The sequence below is a fragment of the Pelophylax lessonae genome, assembly GCF_965119305.1.
Source record: "Pelophylax lessonae genome assembly, chromosome: 4".
Taxonomy (NCBI): domain Eukaryota; kingdom Metazoa; phylum Chordata; class Amphibia; order Anura; family Ranidae; genus Pelophylax; species Pelophylax lessonae.
In genome coordinates, this window is record NC_138771.1 from 583961016 (window position 1) to 583984782 (window position 23767).

Sequence of the window (23767 nt, forward strand, 5' to 3'; positions counted from 1 at the left end):
TTCCACTACCATACATTTTGTCATCTGTTTGTTTGACATCTATAAGGGCTCATTCAGACTGACGATTATTCCTGTCCTCCATGCAGGGCTGCTAGCAGATGCATGGACATCCGCCTTGGAGCTGCATGCAGGCAGCCCATAGAAGTGGATGCACACGTGATGGCTGCAAGAGACTCAATCACATGTCAAAGTCTGACATGCGGGTGCACAGATACGAGCGCAGAGGCCCATCTGAATGAGCCCTAGAGGAACACAAGAATAAACTCCAGCCAAAACTTTATTTTTTTCTGTTCTTGATACAACATAAAAGACATAGAACCAATTTTTTTTTATTTTTTTTTATTGCTGCCTAGGGGACAGCTCTTACTTTACGTACTTAGTGGTTTTAAACCCAAAAGCAAACATGTATTATATTGCAGCTTTCCATTTTTTTGGATGTGATGGCTGCTTTATTTTTCTTTTTTAGGCTTCCTTGCTTCTATTTTCATCTGGTGATCTGGCTAGTACGTCTGCTATTTTTCAAAAGATCATACTCTCTAGCAGAATGTATCAGTTACAGAGATAAGACATACCATTTAACACTAGCAGGAGTGCTTACAATGATCATTTTTTTTCTACATAAATGGATAAAAACTGATCATTGTAAGCACTCCTGCTAGTGCTAATTGATATGTCTTATCTCTTTATAAGCAGTTACAGCAAAAAGGTTTTTTTGTATCCTAAAAATAATTTAAAAAAACATGTTTGCTGCAACTGCTTATAAAGTATTAAAATGTACCAACTAATACCTGTGCTTATGGCAAAAAAACAATAAAAGCACAATTTGCAGACAACAAACTAAGATTAATTTGGGTAAATAAGTGCAGCGCTAAGCATAACATTTTATCAAAATATAATAATGTATAAATAAATATATAAAAAACTTCACACCAAAGTGAATCTAAAATATGCCATCATTCAAGAGATCTTATGTAAGTCTTTTAACAGTCCTATAAGGGTGGCCAATGGATGACAAAATCATAATTAGCCTGAAAAGGCTGCTCCAAGAGTGTAACATAAACCAGAGAAATCCTCCATCAATAGTTATTAGTGATGGACGAACATCTGCCGGAACGGTTCGCAAACTGTGCAAACTCGCTCAAATGTTCGGACCCCATTCATTTTAAAGGCAGGCGAACATGAAAAACCTCCAGGTAATATTTGCAGCCACAAAATACTTACTAGCTGTGTACACATAGTGCCACAACATGGACACTGACATACCAGAAGTATTGCTATTGGAAAAGTTGGCATAACATTTTTTTTTTTTCCAGCAAAAAAATATAATTTTTTTTTTTTCTAAATCAGCCAGAACTGACAGCAGCTGGTAAATACATGTCAAATACATATAGGGTCCATTCACACGTCTGTAAAATGGGTCCACATCCGTTCCACAATTTACAGAACATTTACAGACCCATTGATTTTCAATTCCAGTCTGAAAAATTAGGCATTCACAGGATAAAGAAGTAAGTGTCGGCCAGTACAGGCACCAAAAATTAGCCAACAGGCGTTCACCTGACAGCAAAGAACTTTGTATTCTGTGGCTGGAGGTATATTAGGCATTCACAGGATAAATAAGTGTCGGCCACTACAGGCCCCAAAAATTAGCCCACAGGCTTCCACCTGACAGCAAAGAACTTTTTATTCTGTGGCTGGAGGTACATTAGGCATTCACAGAATAAAAAAGTGTCGGCCATTACAGGCCCCAAAAATTAGCCCACAGGCGTCCACCTGACAGCAAAAAACTTTGTATTCTGTAGCTGGAGGTACATTAGGCAGTCACAGGATACAGATGTAAGTGTCGACTAGTACAGGCCCCAACAATTATGCAACAGGCGTTCACCTGACAACAAAGAATTTGTATTCTGTGGCTGGAGGTACATTAGGCATTCACAGGATAAATAAGTGTCAGCCATTACAGGCCCCAAACATTAGGCATTCAACGGACATAAAAGGCCTTTTATGCTGCTATATTTACCTAAGACAGGGACCATGAATTGTTATGGGTGGTGGCGGATATTTGTGGGCTGTCATGAGGAATTTGAATCAAACATGGTCTACTGGTCACATGTGTTGAATTCCTCCGAGATCCATGCCTCATTCATTTTTATAAATGTGAGGTAGTCAACACTGTCGTGAGCTAGGCAAGTGCGCTTATCAGTCACGTTCCCCACTGCTGCACTGAACTTCCTTTTGGACAGGACACTGGATGAGGGGCAAGCCAACAGTTCCATTGCAATTTGTGCAAGCTCTGGCCAGAGGTCAAGCCTGCCCACCCAGTAGTCCAGGGGTTCATTACTTCTCAGAGCGTCCACATCGGCAGTTAACCCGATGTAGTCAGACACCTGTCGGTCGCCCCCATTTGCACTAAACTATAAGCAGTGTAGTGGCCTGGCTCCTGCTCATCATCCAGGATAATGTCATCCTCGTTCTCCTCCCCCCGTCCAAGAACAACATCAGGGATCCCAGGAAGGTTTAAAGCATGCTCTACTTGCTCCTCCTCATCCTCCCCGACTCAATCCTCATCTGACTCCTCTTCCGACTCCTGTTGTTGACTTGTCTCAGATGGAGTAGCCCCCCCTGGGAATTCATCCAGCATTGCGACTTCCTCATCTTCCTGCTCCTCGATAGCTTGATCAATGACACGACGCAATGCACACTCCAGAAAGAAGGCGTAAGGTACGATGTCACTGATGGCACCCTGGCTGTGACTGACCAGTTTGGTGATCTCATCAAATGGCCACAGAAGTCTGCATGCGTCGCGCATGAGCAGCCACTGGCGCGGTAAAAAAAAAACAAGCTCCCCAGAACCTGTCCTGCCGCAGAGTTTTTACAGGTAGTCGTTAACTGCATGTTTTTGCTGGAGCAGCCTAATAAGCATATACAAGGTTGAGTTCCATCGCGTCAGGCAGTCACAAATAAGACGTCTGACTTGCAGGTTGTGTCGCCGCTGAATGTCAGCACGGCGAGCCATGGCTGTGTAAGATCTTCTGAAATGGCCTGAAATTTCCCTGGTCTGCCGCAAGACCTCCTGGACCCCAGGGTATTTGACAACGAATTGCTGCACCACCAAGTTCGGGACGTGTGCCATGCATGGCACGTGTGTAATTTTGCCCTGTTTTAGCCCGCTCAGCAGATTGGCACCGTTGTCGCACACCACTTTACCAACTGTCAAATTGAGCGGTGTTAGTCACTGATCTGCCTGTGAACGCAAAGCTGAAAGCAGTGCAAGACCAGTGTGGCTCTTGGCTTCCAGGCATAACAGACGCAGCACAGCATGGCAACGTCTCACCTGGCATGTGGAATAGGTTCTGGGGATCTTGGGCGGCGAAATGGAAGAGTCGTAGCAGCGGAAAAGGAGGAGTCAGACGAGGAGGAGAGGGAGGATGGAGCAGGAGGAGGAGAAGAAGAGGCAGGCCTGCATGCAATCTGTGGTGGTAAAACCAAATCTACACGGGTGCCCAGTGGCGGCCTGTGCATAGGGGGCGCCAGGGCGCCGCCCCCCCTAAAAAAAGAAAAAAAAAATTTACAAAAAGAGCAATAAAGTTAAAAAAAAAAAATTGCGTTGGCCGGCCTATGTGGAGGCTGTGGGGGGGGGGGGGGGGGGGGTTTACGACCCAGAAAGGCGCCGATTGGCTGCCTTCTGGGGGCGTAACCTGGGCGCAGGGCACAGCGCTAAGACACCCCCACTTTCGTGATATCCTGGTTGTGATTGATCCAGTCTCCAGCCTGGACCAATCATCATCCAGGACATCCCGCTGACGTCGCAATGGGGGCAGTGCCGGTGCGTGCATCAGTCACTCACCGTCACCGCCGCTCACCTTCCCGCCGGTTCCCGCCGCTTCCCGCCGCAGAGAAGAGGAGAGGTCGAGACAAGGGAGAAGCCGCTCACCTTCCCGCCGCCGCAGAAGAGGACAAAGTATCAAGGAGGGGAGATCTCGCCGCCTGGAGCCGAGCCGCCGCCAGGTAAGTGCATTAAATTGAAGGGAGCACGCACGCTGGTCTCTGCATTGATTGGGGGACAATGCTGTGGGCACTCTGCAATCATTGGGGTACAATGCTATGGGCACTCTGCAATCATTGGGGTACAATACTATGGGCACTCTGCAATCATTGGGGTACAATGCTGTGGCACTCTGCAATCATTGGGGTACAATGCTGTGGCACTCTGCAATCATTGGGGGACAATGCTGTGGGCACTCTGCAATCATTGGGGTACAATGCTGTGGCACTCTGCAATCATTGGGGTACAATGCTGTGAGCACTCTGCAATCATTGGGGTACAATGCTGTGGCACTCTGCAATCATTGGGGTACAATGCTATGGCACTCTGCAATCATTTGGGGACAATGCTGTGGCACTCTGCAATCATTGGGGTACAATGCTGTGGCACTCTGCAATCATTGGGGACAATGCTGTGGCGCTCTGCAATTATTGGGGACAATGCTGTGGCGCTCTGCAGTGATTGGGGACAATGCTGTGGCGCTCTGCAGTGATTGGGGACAATGCTGTGGCGCTCTGCATTGAAAGGGGCTCGCACGCTGAACTCTGCATTGATGGGGGCGCGGAACAGTGTTCATTGCATTGAAGGGGGCACAGCACAGTTGCATTGAAGGGGGCACGCATGCTGAACTCTGCATTGTGGGGGCACAGCACAGTGTTCATTGCATTGAAGGGGTCACAGCACAGTGTTTATTGCATTGAAGGGGTCACAGCACAGTGTTTATTGCATTGAAGGGGGCACAGCACATTGTTCATTGCATTGAAGGGGGCACGCATGCTGATCTCTGCATTGAAGGGGGCATGCACGCTGATCTCTGCATTAAAGGGGGCACGCACGCTGGTCTCTGCATTGAAAGGGGGCATGTACGCTGGTCTCTGCATTGAAAGGGGGCATGTATGCTGGTCTCTGCATTGAAAGGGGGCATATACCATCTCCTGTACCATGACCTGTGACATGCCTATACCATATCTGTGCCATGCCTATACCATATCTGTGCCATGCCTATACCATCTCCTGTACCATCACCTATGCCATGCCTATACCATCACCTGTGCCATGCCTGTACCATGACTTCAAAATCACACAATTGTTTACTGCGTTTTTTGGCGCGAAGCAATACCTATTACATTTTTCTTTTTGCGACCCCCCAAGAATTTTGAGCACCAGCCGCCACTGCGGGTGCCACGGGTTACATTCTTGACGGCCGTCAGAAGGTTCACCCAGTGGGCAGTAAAAGTTGTATACCTTCCCTGCCCGTGTTTGCTAGACCATGTGTCTGTGGTCAGATGTATCTTGGCACCGACACTGTGTGCCAGAGATACATTCACTTGCCTCTGAACATGGCCATATAGCTCTGGGATGCCCTTCTGCGAGAAATATTTCCTTCCTGGGACCTTCCATTGTGGTGTTCCAATGGCCACAAATTTTCGAAAGGCCTCCGAGTCCACCAGTTTATATGAGCCAGCGGTCAAACGTTGGGCAAGAGGGTTATCCGGCGTTATCATTTTTTTACTCTGGAACATTTGGACCACGGAAGCCTGCCTTTTTCCAAAACAACGTGAGGATGGCATGATGGAAGGTGGAGTGGAGGACAATTGTGGAGAGAGAGGAGAAGGAGAAGAGGCTGGACGGTGAGAGCCTGGAGTGTAGCTTTGTGGGTTTTGGCGGTGTTGCTCCCACTGGGCTCGGTGAAGGGAGTTCAGGTGCCTTCTTAAGCGGTCGTCCCTAGGTGAGTGTTGGGCTTACCGCGTTGACTGCAAAGGCTGCAGATGGCAACACTATTGTCAGCAGCGGACACATTAAAAAAATCCTACACAGCAGAGCCATGTGCCGGCATCCTGTGAGCGCCAGATGTGACCATACATGGTTGATGGCTCGCTCCTGATACATTACCATTGGTTTGTCCCTCCTGTGCAATGTAAGTTCGGCCTGCTTCTCCTCCCTATCTGCTGGTTTATCTCTCCCTGTGAACTCCCCTCCTCTTTCTCTCTTGTGGGTACCCATGTGACATCCATAGACACGTCATCATTGATGTCACATTCCCCACCACTAACATTTGAGATCTCGGAGTAGGCAGCAACAGCGGGGACCAACCTCCTTGGGCTGATCTGGGTACTGTCGTCAGACTGCTGACTGGCAGCTGTTGCTACCTCCTCTTCCTGATACATTGCCAAGAATGGCTGCGCATTGGAAAATAATTCCCGTGACTCAAGAGGAAGGTATATGGTGGTGTTGGTGTCTTTGGGGGGGCACACAGCAGAGAGTGAAGAGGGTGCAGATAGAAAGGATGAGGAGGGTGCAGAAGAGGAAGGCTGAGTGAGCCACTCAACCAAGTTTGGTGCGTCCTTAGACGTAATCGAATGCACCTTCTGCAACTTCCCACTTTGGTTCTGGCCTTGTGCTCCTGCCCTACCCCTACCACCCCTACGGAAGGGCCTGCCTCTTCCTCTGCCTGTCATTTTTTAAATGACCCTGTGACAAAAGTCTCTAGAGAAGCGCAGTATATGTGGAAGAAGGTATATAACACCCCACTTCAATCTGTCGTTTTGGGGGGCCACTGGTATATCACACCAGTTATAATACTTTTTTCCCCAGTAAAGTTTGTCACTGTGTGTAGCAGAGGTAACGCAGCAAAACAGAAAAAAAATTCTGCAGTACCTAACTACACTATTATGAAAGTATATATAACACCCCGCTTCAATCTGTTGTTTTGGGGGGCCACTAGTATATCACAACAGTTATAATACTTTTTTGCAGTAACGTTTGTCAGTGTGTGTAGCAGAGGTAACGCAGCAAAACAGAAAAAGAAATTCTGCAGTACCCAAATACACTATTATGAAAATATATATAACACCCCGCTTCAATCTGTCATTTTGGGGGGCCACTGGTATATCACACCAGTTATAATACTTTTTTTCCAGTAACGTTTGTCACTGTGTGTAGCAGAGGGAACGCAGTGAAAGAGGCAAAATTTCTGCAGTACCCAAATACACTATTATGAAAGTATATTGTTATATAACACCCCGCTTCAAATCCACTATAATATGCTTTCTATATTAGACACCTTAACCACTATATGTCCGCTGACTGTGCCTCTACTGCGGCACAGTGGCTCGTTATCGTCTGGCGACGTAGACCTACGTCGCCAGACATTCCCATCTCTCGGCCGCCGGAGGCTCGCTCCCGCTGTATTCAGTCACAGCGGGAGTCGGGCCAGGGGAGGAGCGGCGGTGATCACCGCTGCTCTTCACCGATCGTCGGGGAATCGAGTGTGGAGATCCGCCTGCTTGTGTAAACAAAGCGGGTGGATCTCCTAAGTGACAGGCAGGGTCAGATTGCAGGGTTCAGCATAGCTAAACCTGCGATCTGTCCCTGTGTCACTCAGTCACCTCCCCCCATACACATTAGTAAGCACCAGGCATACATTAACCCCTTGATCACCAATAAAAATGAACCCCTTCCCTGCCAGTGTCATTTTTACAGTAACAGTGCATATGTATAGCACTGATTACTGTAGTAATGTCACTGGTACCCCCAAAAGTGTCAAAAATGTCAGTCAAGGGTCCGATATGTCCGCCGTAATGTCTCAGTCCCGCAAAAAAAATCGCAGATCGCTGCCATTACTCGTAAAAAAAAAAACAAAAAATGACAGAAATCTATCCCTTAGTTAGTAAACGCAATAACTTTTGCGCAAACCAATCAAAATACGCTTATTGCGTTTTTTTTTTCCAAAAATATGTAGCAGAAAACAAATTGGCCGAAAATGATAAAAAATTTTGATTTTTACATTTTTTTGGGGGGAATTTCACATAACAAAAAATGAGAAAAATATTGTTATTTTTTCAAAATTGACGCTCTTTTTTTGTTTATATCGCAAAAAGTAAAAATCGCACACGTGATCAAATACCACCAAAAGAAAGCTCTGTTTGTGGGAAAAAAAGGACATAAATTTTGTTTGGTGTTGCATGACCGAGCAATTGCCAGTTAAAGTCGCACAGTGCCAAATCGCAAAAAGTGGCCTGGACGTAAGACAGCAAAATCCTCCGGTCGTAAAGTGGTTAAAGTCAGTTCACATCTGAAGGGCCCTGTCTATACTTGGGACTCTAGTTACTATATGCGTGGGTTAATTCAGTGTACTGGATAGGGTACTGTGTTCAGGTTGGTTATTTGGGACTGTGATGTTGGGGTGAAGGGGGGAGAGTACTGAATTAGGAATAAGATCATTCCTCTGCCCTCCTCCTGCCTGGACTCATATAGCCCATTCTAAGTGGGTTATTATTCACTATTTAAAGTTGTTTGCTTATGTGAGTTTATCTCTGCTCTTGGGGCGTTTCACTTAAAGGAGTCTTCCAAGAGCAGACTGAGTTGATTTGAAGTGTCTTTGATAACTTTTATTTTTCTTAAAAAATACATTTTTTTCGTATTATGTTGTTATCACATATTCTCATCTTTATAACTCCCTTTTCTCCTCTTTAAGGGAGTTTCAGTAAACGTAATGTTTGTGTTCACTACAACCTGTGTCCATTTTGTTCTTTTGCTACACTCACATTTTTCCAGGCGCGCAAGGGGGGTTGAGTATTATTACAATATTCCAGCGACTCCTGCAGGGGTAGCGATACACAGTTAACGCGTTTCACGCAAGGAGTGCTTAATCATAACTTCCCATATCATACGTTGGTTGTATGCTGTTTAAATGTGAGTGCATTACTTTTGAACAGTGGCCTCAAAACTGCAGGCCTGGGGCCGGATGTGACCCTTTGATTAGCTTTATCTGGCCCTTGAGGCATAATTCCTGCCACTGACACCAAAAAGGGGGCATAATTCTTGCCACTAACACTATTTCTCCCCCTAACAGAGATGTATAGTAACTAAGTAGAACTACTTCACTACTGTACTTAAGTACCGAAAGGCGGTATCTGTACTTTCCTGGAGTAGAATTTTTTTCTCCTACTTCCACTTTTACTTCACTACATTTTTTCGATGATTTCAATACTTCTACTCCGATATTTTTTTTTGTGCTGCATAGTTACTCGTTACTAATATAAAAATTACCACTGCCAGAACAGTAGATGGCAGGTTTCATGAAGCTCAAAATATGTGTATTATCAGCGCATACGAAAATAAATGCTACTGTATGTATAAATAAAAGCTGCATTTGAAATAATAAAAAACAATATGATGTTCAAACTTTTGACTTCTTTCTTTAATAACTACATAACACAGTACTTGTGCTTTTACTTTCAGTACTTGAGTAGCAATTTTTTTTTTCAAAACTACTGGTACTTTTACTTTCAGTACTTGAGTAGCAAAATTTTTTAAAAAACTACTTGCAATACTTAAGTACAAAAAATGTTGAATACTTTAGTGCTTCTACTCAAATCACTTTTTGATCGAGCACTTCCACTTCTACTCAAGTCACTTTTTGATCCAGCACTTGTACTTTTACTCAAGTATGGGTTTCAAGTACTTTATACAACTCTGCCCCCTAATACCAAAGATCCGGCATTGTTTACTCCCACTAGGCACAGTGCAGCCCCCCTAAAGTCTGAAGAACAGTAAATTGGTCCTTTCTTTGGAAAGTTTGGAGAACCCTGCTCTGGACCAAAAGGATGGACAGATGAAGAGGAAGGAAGGAAATAGGAATTTGGTTTGAAAAGAGGGACAGACTCTCAAAATGAACAGTTGGGAGCTATGCATAGGTCATTCAAAACTGAAGCCAAAGTTTTGGCTATACGCTTTACGTCCAGCCTTCCCTTTAGCCTTAACATTATACACGGCTCCAAATAGGTCTGCCACAATCATTCACTTCCAAAAACTCAAAAGCTGATCTGGCCGTACTGTGGGATAGCAGAGATGAAGATCGGATGACTGCACGCCAATATGCAGAAGATCCAAAGGTTTATTCCAAAGTGCAAAAAATGTCCATACAACCAAAACACAGGGTGGTGCTAGTGATGTGTTCTCTTCAGTCTTCCATAGTTGTACAGGCTTCTCTTCTGTACCGAAGTTCCCCACAGTGTGCATTAGAAGCTTTGGCAAATCAGATGAAGCTGGCTGGAGGATGCACCATTATCTAGCTGTTTTCTCCTCAACCTGACTGCCCCTGACCCATCCCTTGCATTCAATGGATTTCAGTTCTTTCAGTCATGTAGACTCAGCATCATATGTGGACATCACCCAAAGCAATCTACATGCATATGAGTGAAATTTAGGTTTTTATATTTCCGTGAGTATTTCTGTTTGAGATTTTACTTCACTTCTAGTTAAGGTCACAATGAGAAAACCTGAGAGAGGTTTTCATACTTTTTACATACCTACCACAAGGATTTAGGCTATCATGTAAAAAGAGGAAACGAGATGGGGGAAATACATTTTAAAGTATGGTAATACTCTTACTGTAATGAAAAGAATAAAGAAAGAGGAAACTGGCAGTGTTTCAACACGTTTAGCCACTTTCCTGTGAAAAACCAGCGGGTAGGTGGTTGCCAATTTCTAGAATACTATTTATAAAGCGCACGGGCTGCCAGTGCACCAGGTAAATGTCTATGATAGAACAATTATTAAATGGCTCAGATCACAGACAAAAGGGATGGAGGCGATCCAAGTGGCTCTGTGGCTTGTGATCACTTTGATGGCCAATCCCAGCCTCTGTTTATATTTAAGAGCCTGCCCCTCTTCCTCTGTTGCCAATTTTCCCCATTCTATTTCTTCCACCTCTCTGAGCATTTCTCCCACAGATCCTGTGTCCAAAACTACTCCTACTGACCATCAACAAATGGGGGACACACTTAACAGCAAGGGGGGAGGACACTGACCACCACTGAGAAGCAAGAGGGCCCACAGGTTATGTTCTACCCCACTTATTTGTATTTTTATGTTTTGTATTGAACTGCATGATGTTATCATTTTTTCTGTAATATGCTGACATCTAGTGGTGGTTTCTGCTCACTGCAACTTGTTTACTAATGTTGTTTTGGTATTGTCCTACCCTCCCTTTTTGGTGCTAGTTGGTTTAGTCCTAACTTGACCCTCCTCACTTCTTCCATGTTCCTGCTGTCACTGTCAGTTATTCACAGAAGCAGGGTTTAGGAAAGTCATTGTCTTACTACACTTCAAAGACTGGAAAAACATCCTCTGTACTAAGATTAGCTGAAGTAAAATTGCACTGGATTCAATGTCTGGGTCTTATTAAGGAGTTAAGCTGCCTGTTGATGGTGTCAAGTCAGCAGGTGACCATACTGTCCGGACAGACTGGGTCTAAGAAGGGATGTCAATAAAGTGACATTTAAAAAAGGCCTATGGACCATATAGGGGGCTCACTGACCACCATTGGTATAGAAGAAAACATCACAGATCACCAAAAGTTAACCCCTGACCACTGAAATCTGTAAACTGTTCTGTGCATTAAATAATCCTGACTCCGCACTCCAACTGCTGCAATGTACATGCTATCTCTTATATTCCACATATTTCCAATGCGAGAATGTGTTATTTGGCACAACGTATGAGAATGCACATGTTGTGCATTAGTGTGCTGCAGTGCTATTCATTCTTAAAGGGTGACTCCACTTTTGTGGGGAAAAAAAATCAGCAAATAAAGAAAAAACAATATAGCGTATACAATTGCGACACAAATCATATTGTGTTTGAATGTTATTAAAAATTCCCTTTCCTTTTCAATCTGCAGCTGTTGTAATGTTCTAAAAATGCAATGCAATATGGCTACCTGGAGGTGTTCTCTACACAGAATGTATACTGACCACACCCCAGAAACCTAATTTCCTGGCTCACTGATTTTCCCAGAACTCTGCCTAAGAGACAAGTCAGATTTCTGGCATCCCCTGCAACAAAAATCTAATTTTTGGTGAGATGCTCCCAATAGGAACACGTCTAAAGGGATGCAGGCCCAGCAGATTTCCTCATTAGAACCCTGCAGCTGCCACAGCTGATAGATAGTTATGAAACCACTCCCATTCGACCCACTCAGCACAGAGGAACAAACAATGATTTCTTCAGAATAACAGAAGGTAGGAATCTGCAACAAAGTTTGTTAAAACCCTTACAATGTACAGAGATCACCCAGAGGGGAATGTTTTTTTCTCAACAAAATTGGAGTTACACTTTAACCACTTTAGCTCTGGAAGGTTTTACCCCCTTCATGACTAGAGCAATTTTGCTATTCAGCACTGTGCTACTTTAACTGCCAATTGTGGAGCCATGCAGCACTGTATGTAAATTAAATTTTTACATTTTTTTTTTTTAAAAAATAGAGCTTTCTTTTGGGAGTATTTGATCACCGTTGTTTTTTTTCTCATATAAACGAAAAAAGACAGATAATTCTGTAAAAAACAATGTTTTTTAATTTCTACTATAAAACATATCCAATAAAAAATTTTAAAAATCAATTTGTTTCATAAATTTAGGCCAAATGTATTCTGCTACATGTCTTTGGTAAAAAAAAAAAAAAAAAAATCCCAATAAGTGTATATTGATTGGTTTGCATGAAAGTTATAGTGTCTACAAATGATGGTATAGATACTAGAATGGTTATTTATTTTCTTTTATACTACTAATGGTGGTGATCAGCGACCTATAGTGGGACTATGATAGTGCGGAGAGCAATCTGACACTAAATGACACTGGGTGGGAAATGAATAACTGACACTGACATCTCCAGTGACACTAATACCGCTAATACTATACACTGTCACTGTACTAATGACTGGCTGGAAAAGAGTTACCATCTAGTGGCAAAAAAGGGTTGACTGTGTGCCTAACAAGTTTAATATGTGCTGCTTTTACAAGTAGATGTGGCTGATTTTTCTCCCTCCATAGAAACAGCTTAATCTCTGCTCCGTGTATAGAGCCTTGTGTTGTTAGTAAACACAGGGCTCTGTACTGTGATTCGCTAAGTCGATCAGCGGGTCCCAGGCATAAATCATTAGCTGGGACTTGCTGATTGGTTTGTGCTGTACCGCATCACAGCGCGTGTGCCCCCTATCCAGAAATGCCGGATCACATACATGTACATCACCGTATATGTGCATGGGGCAGTCCCCAGGTGGTTAACCTTCTTAGCGGTATTCCCGAGCGTGGCTCGGGGTTAAATTTCAGTGCCAAAAACGGTAACCCCGAGCCACACTCGGGGTACCGCTAGGAAGATCGCTGGATCCTGGAAGAGAGGTTACTTACCTTGTCCCCGGGATCCAGCGATGTATCCCGGTGGTGTGCGGCGGCGGATCTTCCTCCCGAGGCTCTGTGCCTCGGCTTCCGTCTCCTGCGACGTGACGTTCGCAGGGGGGTGGAACCGGCGGCAAATTCAAATAGTAAAAGACACCAAACACACTGATACATTACAAAATAAAATAAATTCACATTAGTTTGCCCCCCAGTGCCCTTTCCTGCAGAAGTATATATACAGTATATATATATATATATACATAATATATACATACATACATACTTTAACTTATTTATAGTTATTTATTATATTATAATTTATGATTTTGTGTTTCAAACTTTATCATACCCGAGATGTTATAAAGAAGAACGCACAGTGAAAAAAAAATCATATGTAAATAGTTGGTTTGGGCTGCTCATTTAAAATAATGGTACCGCTTTCAGCACCTAAAATCGTTAATAGCACCCAAACACGTGTGTTGCGCACACCATGTGCTGTTGGAAAATGCATTCTGAAAAAAAAAGGATATGCACCTTTTTTGGTGTGATTTGGTGCTTTAGGAAGCCCATTAAAATGAATGTGCTGCTTTAAAACAGTGCACGTTAATGTGCATCAATGCACGTGTGTTGCCGCAGGCAACAGCATTAAGATAGCCTAAAACGAAACAATTTTGGGCCAATTAAGTGAAAAAAAAAAACAGTTGTTAATAATTGTCACTAAAAGAAAACTCAACAAAATGATATAACATTAATTTGACTATAGTGTAGCATGACTAACAAATGATATATAAAACCTGCAGTGCTTAAAAAAAGACTCTTGTGCTGTAAAATTAGCAATATATCCTCCATCACGGTGCCAACAGTAAAATGAAATGTCCCATATGCTCAACTTTAGTTGTCTGTCCAACATGGTTTAAAGTGTACAACATAAGTAAGGCTCCTGAAAGTGCCAAATTCACCACCGCCACCAAATAGGGACTAAAGGTTTACCAGAAAGATGAACCCAAAAGTGTGCAGGCCAGTAAGCACCTATGTGTGGTATAGTCCCCATACAGGATTTGGGAAGAGCAAGCAGCCTGTAAGGTAAACCAGATTCTCAGCACCAGAAAAGCAGTGCGAGCTTATGCTAATATTCGTGCGCGCGTTCGCGCATTCACACGTGCACATATGAATTAGCGTGCATACTTGGCGCCCAGCTGCCTATTTAAACTGGCCTGTCACCATGAGCAGTTGCTGAATGGTCTTCAGCTTGTACTTGTATTCCTGTGACCTGATCCACTGAACCTGCTTACCCGTGTATGACCCAGCCTCCTCCTGGACTCTGTCTTTGCTCCTGCATTAACCTTGTTCACCTGATCTCTTTGACCTTGGCCTGTTTACTGGACTGGTCTTTGCCTGCTGATTCTGTACTGCACTGCCCGGCTGTTACCGACCTTGGCCTGCTTCCTGGACTTTGCTTTGTCTGCTGACTTGGTCCCTTGTTGCCCGGCTGCTGCTGGTCGCTGCCTGCATATCGGCTCTGCTACCATCCCCTGCTCTGGTGCCAAGCTGCTTCAGTATCCTGTTCCTAGGACTGCAACCCCTCAGCTTCATTCACCTAAGTGCGGTCTTCACCGGCCAGCTACTCTGGCACTCGTGCCTCTCCATGTCCTCACATTCTCTGTCTCCACCTTCAGGAGTGTTGGGCAGGAGGTACAAGAGAGGCCTCCACGACATTCCTGTCATCACCAGGTATGTGATACAGCCACAAGTCCACCAATGTTCCAACCAACACCTCTCCAATGCCCCCCGAAAACATGCTTCCATAGTTCAGATAATCCAAGTAGTATTTATTTAAAAAGAACACAGTATAAAATAATTTATTCATATTGCCACTTGTAATACAAGTAGTGCAGCGTGATGAAGTCAACATCCATAAGCTCCACCATACACATTTCAACACTAATAGACGTCTTCAGGAGCCGTGGATGCTAGACCGCCTCAATTTCTGAATATAAATGGGCAGACAGGCAGATTTACATAATAGTGAGGAGAACCCCCCCCCCCCCCCCCCCTCAACAGTCATATATCTGTACCATAACTCCCTCTGCTGACATTTAATTGCACCACATTAAGGACTTACAGTTTTCAACTATAAATAAACTATAGTACCACATTGAGAACTTACAACTTTGAGCTATATTCCCACAGGCACTCTGCCGTGGCGCGAATTGCAGTGGCAGGAATCTACTGATTTCTGCTGCTGTTTTTGGCAGCAGGTCTAGCGGTGGCCTCCAAGCCCAAATACTTCATTGACAAGTTGTGGTTGGCTATTCGTAGTTGTTTACACAGCCAGCGATCACAAATGCAAAGTGTGAGGCATGCATCACTTGAGCGTGTCTGAACAGGTTGAGCAGATTTTTAACCATGTTGGCAAATTTCCTTAACCTCTTCGTGCCTAAGGGTAAAACAAATCGAAATGCCTAAGCACAATTTAGCAACTTTGACATGTGTTAGTACAACTGTACATACTGTATCATCACAACTACTTTATGCATCCAGCTGGAATATACCGCATTTTTTCAGGACACATTCAGCTTTCATTTGGTGGTAAATAACAATCTATATCTCCTGATTTATTATCAAATGAAAAATGTCCCAAAATAGTAAAATATATATATATATATTTTTTAAAAATGTAGCAGCATATTTCTTGCTATTACCATACCCTTCCACCAAAGAACAACCTAAATTAAATTCTCCTGCTCCTGACAATTGCAGCGATACCACATATGTGTATGTTAGATGTTGTTTGTACCTGCAGTACACCCCAAAAAACAGTAGTGCCCATTTTTTTTTTGATCCTACCTAAAACACACTGACACTAACACTAACATTAACTGATACTGATACTAATTAAAAAAAAAAAAAAATGAAATACTGATCCTGACCTTGACTGATCCTGACCTGGCACTGACCTAGATCAAACATTGATCTAAGTATTTTTTGTTTGTTTTTTTTATTTTATTTTTTTATTAATATTATTATTTTTTTTTTTACACACACATTTTTTTCTCTGCAAGGAGAGAGTGTGAGAGAGAGTGAGAGAGAGAGAGAGAGAGTGGTGCGCTCCCAGCACAAAGGGAGATATGCAAATATGAGGCCCAACAGAAAAAAGCCCAGTCCAGTGGGGCCGCATATCTACGTATGGTTGGCGTGAAGAGGTTAAGATTGTTTGACTGTCACTGATAAATGCTCTAAGCACATATGGTCACATATGGCTTGGTTCACATCTACAGGTGCAACCAAGCATGTGCGTTTCAAGGCATTTGTCACGATTTTTTGCTCTTCACGTGTAGGTCAGCCTATTCATTTCAGTAGGCTGCCCTACATGTGAGAAATGCAGAAAAGACGTCCTTGACTCCTTTCCAAAAGTGTGATGCGCCAAACAGCATGGTGCTGCACCGAACCGCATGGTGCTGCGGCACAATATGGCCTACGTGAACACATGCGCATTTTGCAGATTTGTGGGGGTACCAATTAATAGCACTTCTGCTAAATGGCAACTTATTTCTGTGCATGTTGGGAAAGCATGCGATTTTGCACATGTTCTGGACACGCAGTAGCATGAGCCTAGCTTAGGTGGAGACGTTAGTCCAGTTAACACTGAGGGGTGACAGGAAAATGAGGAAACTGCCCGAGTGTCAGCAGGTTCAGTCTTATCTTGTATTCAAGACAGACATGGTATCTGAGTCACTTTCAAAAGCAGTGTCTAAATACCATGAGAATATTAAATAAATATGTATATTCATTTATTTTAATATTTTCTTTTTTTATTTAAATACATTTTTAAAGTGAATGTAAACCCCCCTACCCTAATTAACTGCTCTTATTTTGCTCCTGTTAAACTCATAAATTGACCATTTAAAGTGTTTTATTGTATCTGATTAACAAGGGCAAAAAACACTTGTCTAATGGCACTTTCCACTGCAAGTACCGGCTCGGCTCCACTCGGCCCTGCTTGGCTCGGTTTGGTTTTCCACTGCATGGTACCGCATGGTACGGTGTTGGAACGGTTCAGTACGGTTTTCTTTTCCACTAAAGTAGTAAGTGGGTGGGATAACAACGATTCTCTGACCAATCAGTGGCTAGTAGTGACAAACAGTCAAGGCTGCATGCAAAGGATTGTGGGATATGGTACCGGTACGATCCTCTTGGAACCACAACCGAGGTGGTTCTGTTTAAGCGAGCCGTACCGTTCGGTACCATGCAGTGGAAAAGCGCAAAAGCGAGCCGAACCGTTCGGTTGGAAAAGCGCAAAAGCGAGCCGAACCGTTCGGTTCCATGCAGTGGAAAAGCGCCATTAGAAGTGTGTTACTGGCAGGATCTCCAGTTGGGAAAATGTCTGAAAAAAGGAAACAAATGCATCTAAGGACTTTGTACCTACAATATCTTAATTTGTTTTATCTTGGCCTTACATGCACTTTAACCCCTTCAGACAGTGCGCATACATGTGGCCTCACTGGACTGGGCTTTTTCCATTTGGCTGCATATATGCGTATCTGTCTTTGTGTTGGGAACATGCTGCACAGCGCACTCCCAGCAAAGAGACCAAGCTTTCACTGGGAACTCCCGGTTCTGGGTCACCTGATTGTTGTGATGGCCTCTGATTGGCAATCACAGTGATCAGTCACTGTGAAACTCATCCCTGTGTTTTCTTTCTCTCTGAATGGTGGGGAGAGATACATTGTATCTCTCTCTCCTTGCAGAGAGAAAGAAATAAACAAAACTGTGTGTAAAAAAAAAAATTAAAAAAATAAAGGAAAAATAGTTAGATCGAGGTTGGATCTAGGCCAGTGCCACGGTTTGTGTTTGGGTCATGTTAGGGTCAAAGGTCATGTGTGGGGTCAAAGGTCAAGATTTTTTATTTAGGGCAGAATTAAACTAAAAATGTTTAAATTATTATCAGTGTCAGTTAGTGTTAGTGTTGGTGTGTTTTAGGTGGGATAAAATAAAAGCAAAATGCGCACTATTGTTTCTAGGACTTACTACGTAGAAACAACAACTAACATACCCATATGTGGTATCGCTGTGTTTATTGGGAGCAGAATTTATTTTGGGTTGTCCTTTGGTGGGAGGTTATGGTAGTAGCAAAAAATATAAAGCTTCATTTAAAAATAATACTTTTTATTTTTTTACTATTATGGGCCAGTTTTCCTTTCATAATACAACAGAATCAGGAGATATCCGTTACCATTTACCACCAAATGAAAGCCGATTTTGTCTTAAAGAAAAAAAGGTATAATCCGCCTGGATGTACTAAGTAGTTGTGACGGTATGTACAATTTTACTAACACATGTCAAAGTTGTAAAATTGTGCTTAGGCATTAACATTTGTTTTGCCCTTAAGCGCAAAGGGGGTTAACAAAAAGTTGCCTCATGAGAAAGTGAATAGAATTCTAGGATGCCTCACTAGGGGTCACCAGCAGGAGGAAGGAGGTTCTGATTCTCTATATAGATCTTTAGTGAGACCTCATTTAGAATACTGGGTCCAGTTCTGGAGACCTCACTTACAAAAAGCTATTGATAAGAAAGACGAGTCCAGAGACGGGTAACAAAAATGGTGTGGGGGATAAAATATATCAGGAGAGATTTTAGGAACCTATTATGTACAGTCTGGAGGAAAGAAGGGAAAGGGGAGACATCATTGAAACCTTTAACCAGTTCTGGACCGGAAGGATTTGCCCCCTAAAGGCCCGTACACACGAGAAAAGAAAATCTGTAGGGAAATTTCGTCCGACGACCGATCTGCCGATTTTCGGATTGTTAGTATGGTGCTTTCGACAGCCGACTCCGACTTTTCGGCTGACAAAATCCTGATGTGCAGGCTATAAAATTTTTGTTGTCCGTAATACAACGTCCGATTTTCGTCTCATTAGTACAGATTTCGACAGAAAAAAAATCTTAAGAGCAAGACTAGGCATGCTCAGAGACGAAAGAACACATACAAAGCAATCCAACACATGACATCACTTCTGAAGTAGAATTCTGTCGTACGGGAAAATTCGTATGAAAATAACCTCTTCACTTTCCACATCAGACTAGCATGCCACAAAAAACGGACGACAGATCTTTCGATAATCTGATCGTGTGTACGGGGCTTTAATGACCACGTCATTTTTTGCTATTTACTTTAACAGACAATTGCGCGGTGGTATTTGATCACCTCTGCGATTTTTATTTTTTGAGCTATAAACAAAAAAATAGCGAAAATTCTGAAAAAGAAAAAAAAAAAAAACAATATTTCTCACTTTCTGCTATATAACATTCCCCAAAAAAAAAAATGTAAAATCTATTTTTTTCATCCTCTTTGGCCAATTTGTATTCTGCTACATATTTTTGGTAAAAAAAACCCCGCAATAAGTGTATTTTGATTGGTTTGCGCAAAAGTTATCGCGTCTACAAATTAGGGGAAAGATTTATGTAATTTCTTTTTCTTTTTTTTTTACTAGTAATGGCGGCGATCTGCGATTAAAAAAAAAAAAAGTGCAGAGGTTTACAACCGCTTTAAATACATCAGGGGGGGGGGGGGTGAAAAAGGTTTAGGAGGGCAGTTTTCTCAATATGAAACCAAAATCAAGAACACGGGGGATATGACCTCAAACTAACTGGAAAGTTCAAAACGAATTCAAGAAAGTATTATTTTTCTGAAAGGGTAGTTGATGCCTGGAATAAACATCCAGCAGAGGTAGTGAGACAGTCAACAGTACCTGGCTTCAAACATGCTTGGGACAAACATAGATCTATACTCAGACAAAAAAAGTTAACAAAAAAAAAAAAAAATCGTGCAGACTCGATGGACATTTCAGTTTTTTTTCTGCCATCACTTTTCTATGTTTCTATGATGAAAATTGGCATCAGGGATCTCTATCGAAAATGCTAGTTATCTGGCTGCAGTTCCAGTGGCTATAATACTTTCTGCCCTACAACAAGCATGCTAACTAGCAAAGACAGAATAAGGTGAAATCCCCTGATTTGCCAATGTAATAGGGCCCATTTCCTCTGCCCACACACTGAAACACTCCGTTTTGGCATGCAGAAAGTTATCTTTGGGCTGCAGTGAAGTGTGGCAGGGGGTGGTGTGATGCTCGTTTTACCACATTACACCGTTCCCCCCTTTTTTAAGTACACAAAGTGACATTTTGTTCCTGGCTACGTGGTGCGTTGCGCTGCTGTGCGGTACCTGTGGTGCCATCCTGTCTGCTCACTGATCTGCACTTCCAGGCTGCGTTGCAGTGCGTATGGGGCACATAGAAAATAATTGTTTCTATGTGCCCTACCAGTGACTGGCATTCTTCCAGTGTGGAAAAAAGCACTAGTGTGCGCAAGCCCTTCTAGGTCAGTGTTCCAGAAAATATATATTAACATCAACAAGTTAGATCACCATGATAGTCTGACAGCATGTTGCATTTGGCGAGCATTACCGCTGCCTAACATGGACAATGCAGGTCTATGGGGCCACGCTGCAACTGCCCCGCAACCACGTGTTCGTGGTGTGGTATTGTGGCGTATACTGACTGTCAAATGCCTTTTGAAGAGAGATCCAATTCGCATCATGCTTCAGAGGGCACTGCACATGTAAATAAGCCCTAAAAGCTTTCTGTAACTTTTTTTAGCCACAAATACCAGTGCATGTTGTGCATGCCCCCCCTACTCTCAAAAACCCCCCAAAATCCTCATACACTTACCCCACAGCAGCTGTCTCCTGGAACAAGTCATTGTGTATAATACAGATACACAGACAAGCTTACAAATGAAAATGGTAAACTGGGAGGATACCTCTTCACACCAGGGGTAACCACACTGATTACATACCAGTTCCTCCTACGCTCTCTGAAAAAAAAAGAGAAAACATTGCGCTGTCCCCTGAAAAAATTGTAGTGAAGAAATCAGAGTAAATTTTAAATACATGACAAGAGAAGAGTGTTTTTTTTTAATGAATGTTAGGGCCACAGAAGGAATAGGGAAGTGTGGACGTGGAAGTCTGTTTTACTCTCACGCTGTGTGCTGGGCTCAGTGCCGATTCCAGTAATTTTTAACTTGTACAGTATATGTTTAACCACTTGCCTACTGGGCACTTTTACCCCCTTCCTGCCCAGGCCAAATTTCAGCTTTCAGCGCTGTCACGCTTTGAATGACAATTGCGCGGTCATGCTACACTGTACCCATATGAAATTTTTATCATTTTTTTCACACAAATAGAGCTTTCTTTTGGTGGTATTTAATAACCTCTGGGTTTTTTATTTCTTACAAAAAAAAAAGAAAAAAAGACAAAAGAAAATTTTGAAAAAAAAAATGTTTTCTCCTTCACTGATGTGCGCTGATGAGGCTGCACTGATGGGCACTGATGAGGTGGCACTTATGGGCACTGATGAGGTGGCACTGATGAGGAGGTACTAATATGCTGCACTGATGAGCACTGATAGGTGGCACTGATAGGCGGCACTGATGAGCACTGATAGGCGGCACTGATGAGCACTGATAGGTGGCACTGCTGGGCACTGAGAGGTGGCACTGCTGGGCACTGAGAGGCGGCACTGACGGGCAGCACTGATGGGCACTGAGAGGCAGCACTGATGGGCACTGAGAGGCAGCACTGATGGACACTGATGGGTGGCACTGATGGACACTAACGGGTGACACTGATGGGCGGCACTGATGAGCACTGATGGGCAGCACCATCAGTGCCCACACTCAGTGCCCATAGTGCTGCTAGTCAGTGCCCATCAGTGCCTAGATGAGCAGGCACTGATGGGCACTGACTGGCAGCACTATGGGCACTGATTGTGGGCACTGATGGGGGGCACTGATGGCGGGCACTGTGGGCACTTATGGCATTTTTTTCTCCTCTTGTGTAATCAGGGCACTGGTGATCAGTGCCCTGATTACATTTCCCTGTGTCCCCTTACCGCTGATCGGCTCTCCTCTTCCTCCCACTGCAGTCTCTGTGTGAGGAAGAGAGCTGGCGATGAGAGATTTGCATGGTCTCATTGCATGGTCCGATCACGTGGTAAATGGCCGCTGTGATTGGCCATTCACCACGATCTGTTATTGGCTGTGTCCAAGGGACACGGCCGACACAGTTTTTCCCTGATGCACGCTCGCGGGAGCGCGCGGGGAGCCTGTTACTGGGAGGCCGTATAAAGACGGCCTCCCGGAAATTAGAGCCCACACTGTAGCCGTCTTTCGGCTATAGCGCGGGCAGAAGGAGGTTAATAAAGCACTTTATAATACAATGCACACTATGTGCTGCATTCTGTTTCTATATATCGATCAATCGGATCTACATTGATTGAGGAACACAGGATTATCGCTAGAGTGCCCCTGCTGTGAACACTATTCTTATCTTCTTCCAAGGATTATGCTTGCTTGGCCCGTCTGGTAACACAGGGGCCAAACCTGGAGGTGAGAAGTTAGTGTGGCCGGTGGAGAATTCCATAGTTGCCAACATTTGGAAAAAGTTTCCAGGGACACTTTGCAGCACAGCTATCAATTACCACACCAACTTCCCCGAAGCTCCACCCACTCCACATAATTAATCTCCGCCTACCTATCATCAGATTATAGAGTCTACTTAATAAAGAGAGAATTACAGGAAATTGAAAAGGAAATTTTAAACTTGAGGCCAAAGTAGCAGAGTTGGAATAATTCTCCCATTCAGCTGCACTACTTCTGCCTAAAGTTTAAAATTGTCATCACAATTTCCTGCAATTCTAAAGTGTCAAATGTGCTCAGGTGTGACCATACAAAAAATGTAAATATAAATGAAGTGCAAAGTGTAAATAAGTACATTAAGTAAATAAGTGCAAAGTGCAAAGTGTAAATAAGTACATTGCTGGGACAATGTAAATTACCCAGGACAGGCTCCTATTTGCCGGGGCAAAAAATGGGACAGTTGGCAAGTATGGGATTTACATAGTGGAGCACATCCTGTATTATTCATGACTGCATGAGCACCTCCTTCACTTTGGGACTTTTATCTGATTTTCCATTTAATTGCATTGTCATATTCATTAAGCGCTGCACTGTGATTTTATGAGTGGAATTGTCACCATGTTTTAGCTTTAATTTACAAGTCATTCACTGATTATATCTATAGCGCTACCCCCATAGGAGCCACTAAGTAGATTGCCTGGATCCTTTTCACAGTAGTTCCTCACAGCAAAACACACAGTTCTAATTACTCTTTAAGCTCATTACCCTCTTCATGCCCACGCTATAGCCAAAAGACGGCTACAGCGTGGGCCTAAATTGCTAGGAGGGCATTTACGTCCTCCTGTGCATGAGCTGTCTGTGCGCTTTCTGCGGGGCGCACGCAGCTCACTCTGATCAGTGAGTTCACTGATCACAGATCGGAGTAAGTTCGGCTGATCACAGATCGGAGTAAGGGGCTGATCCCGGCCCATTACCACGTGATCAGCTGTCAGCCAATGACAGCTGATCACATGATGTAAACAGAGCCGGTAATCTGCTTTTCTTTCCCATCACACTGACAGGGTGTGG

General features: G+C 43.5%; 1 protein-coding gene across 3 annotated transcripts in view; it reads right to left on the bottom strand.

The window, feature by feature from the left end:
• The window catches only part of LOC309554171 (adhesion G protein-coupled receptor E3-like), a 162127-nt gene extending 141076 nt beyond the window's left edge, over positions 1-21051 (bottom strand). For all 3 annotated transcript variants that reach the window (XM_082255788.1, XM_082255787.1, XM_082255786.1), the window contains exon 1: positions 20953-21051. In XM_082255788.1, coding sequence (XP_082111914.1) covers positions 20953-20983 — 31 coding nt within the window. In that variant the 5' untranslated portion in view covers positions 20984-21051. The remainder of the gene's footprint in view (positions 1-20952) is intronic.
• Positions 21052-23767: the final 2716 nt, after the last annotated feature.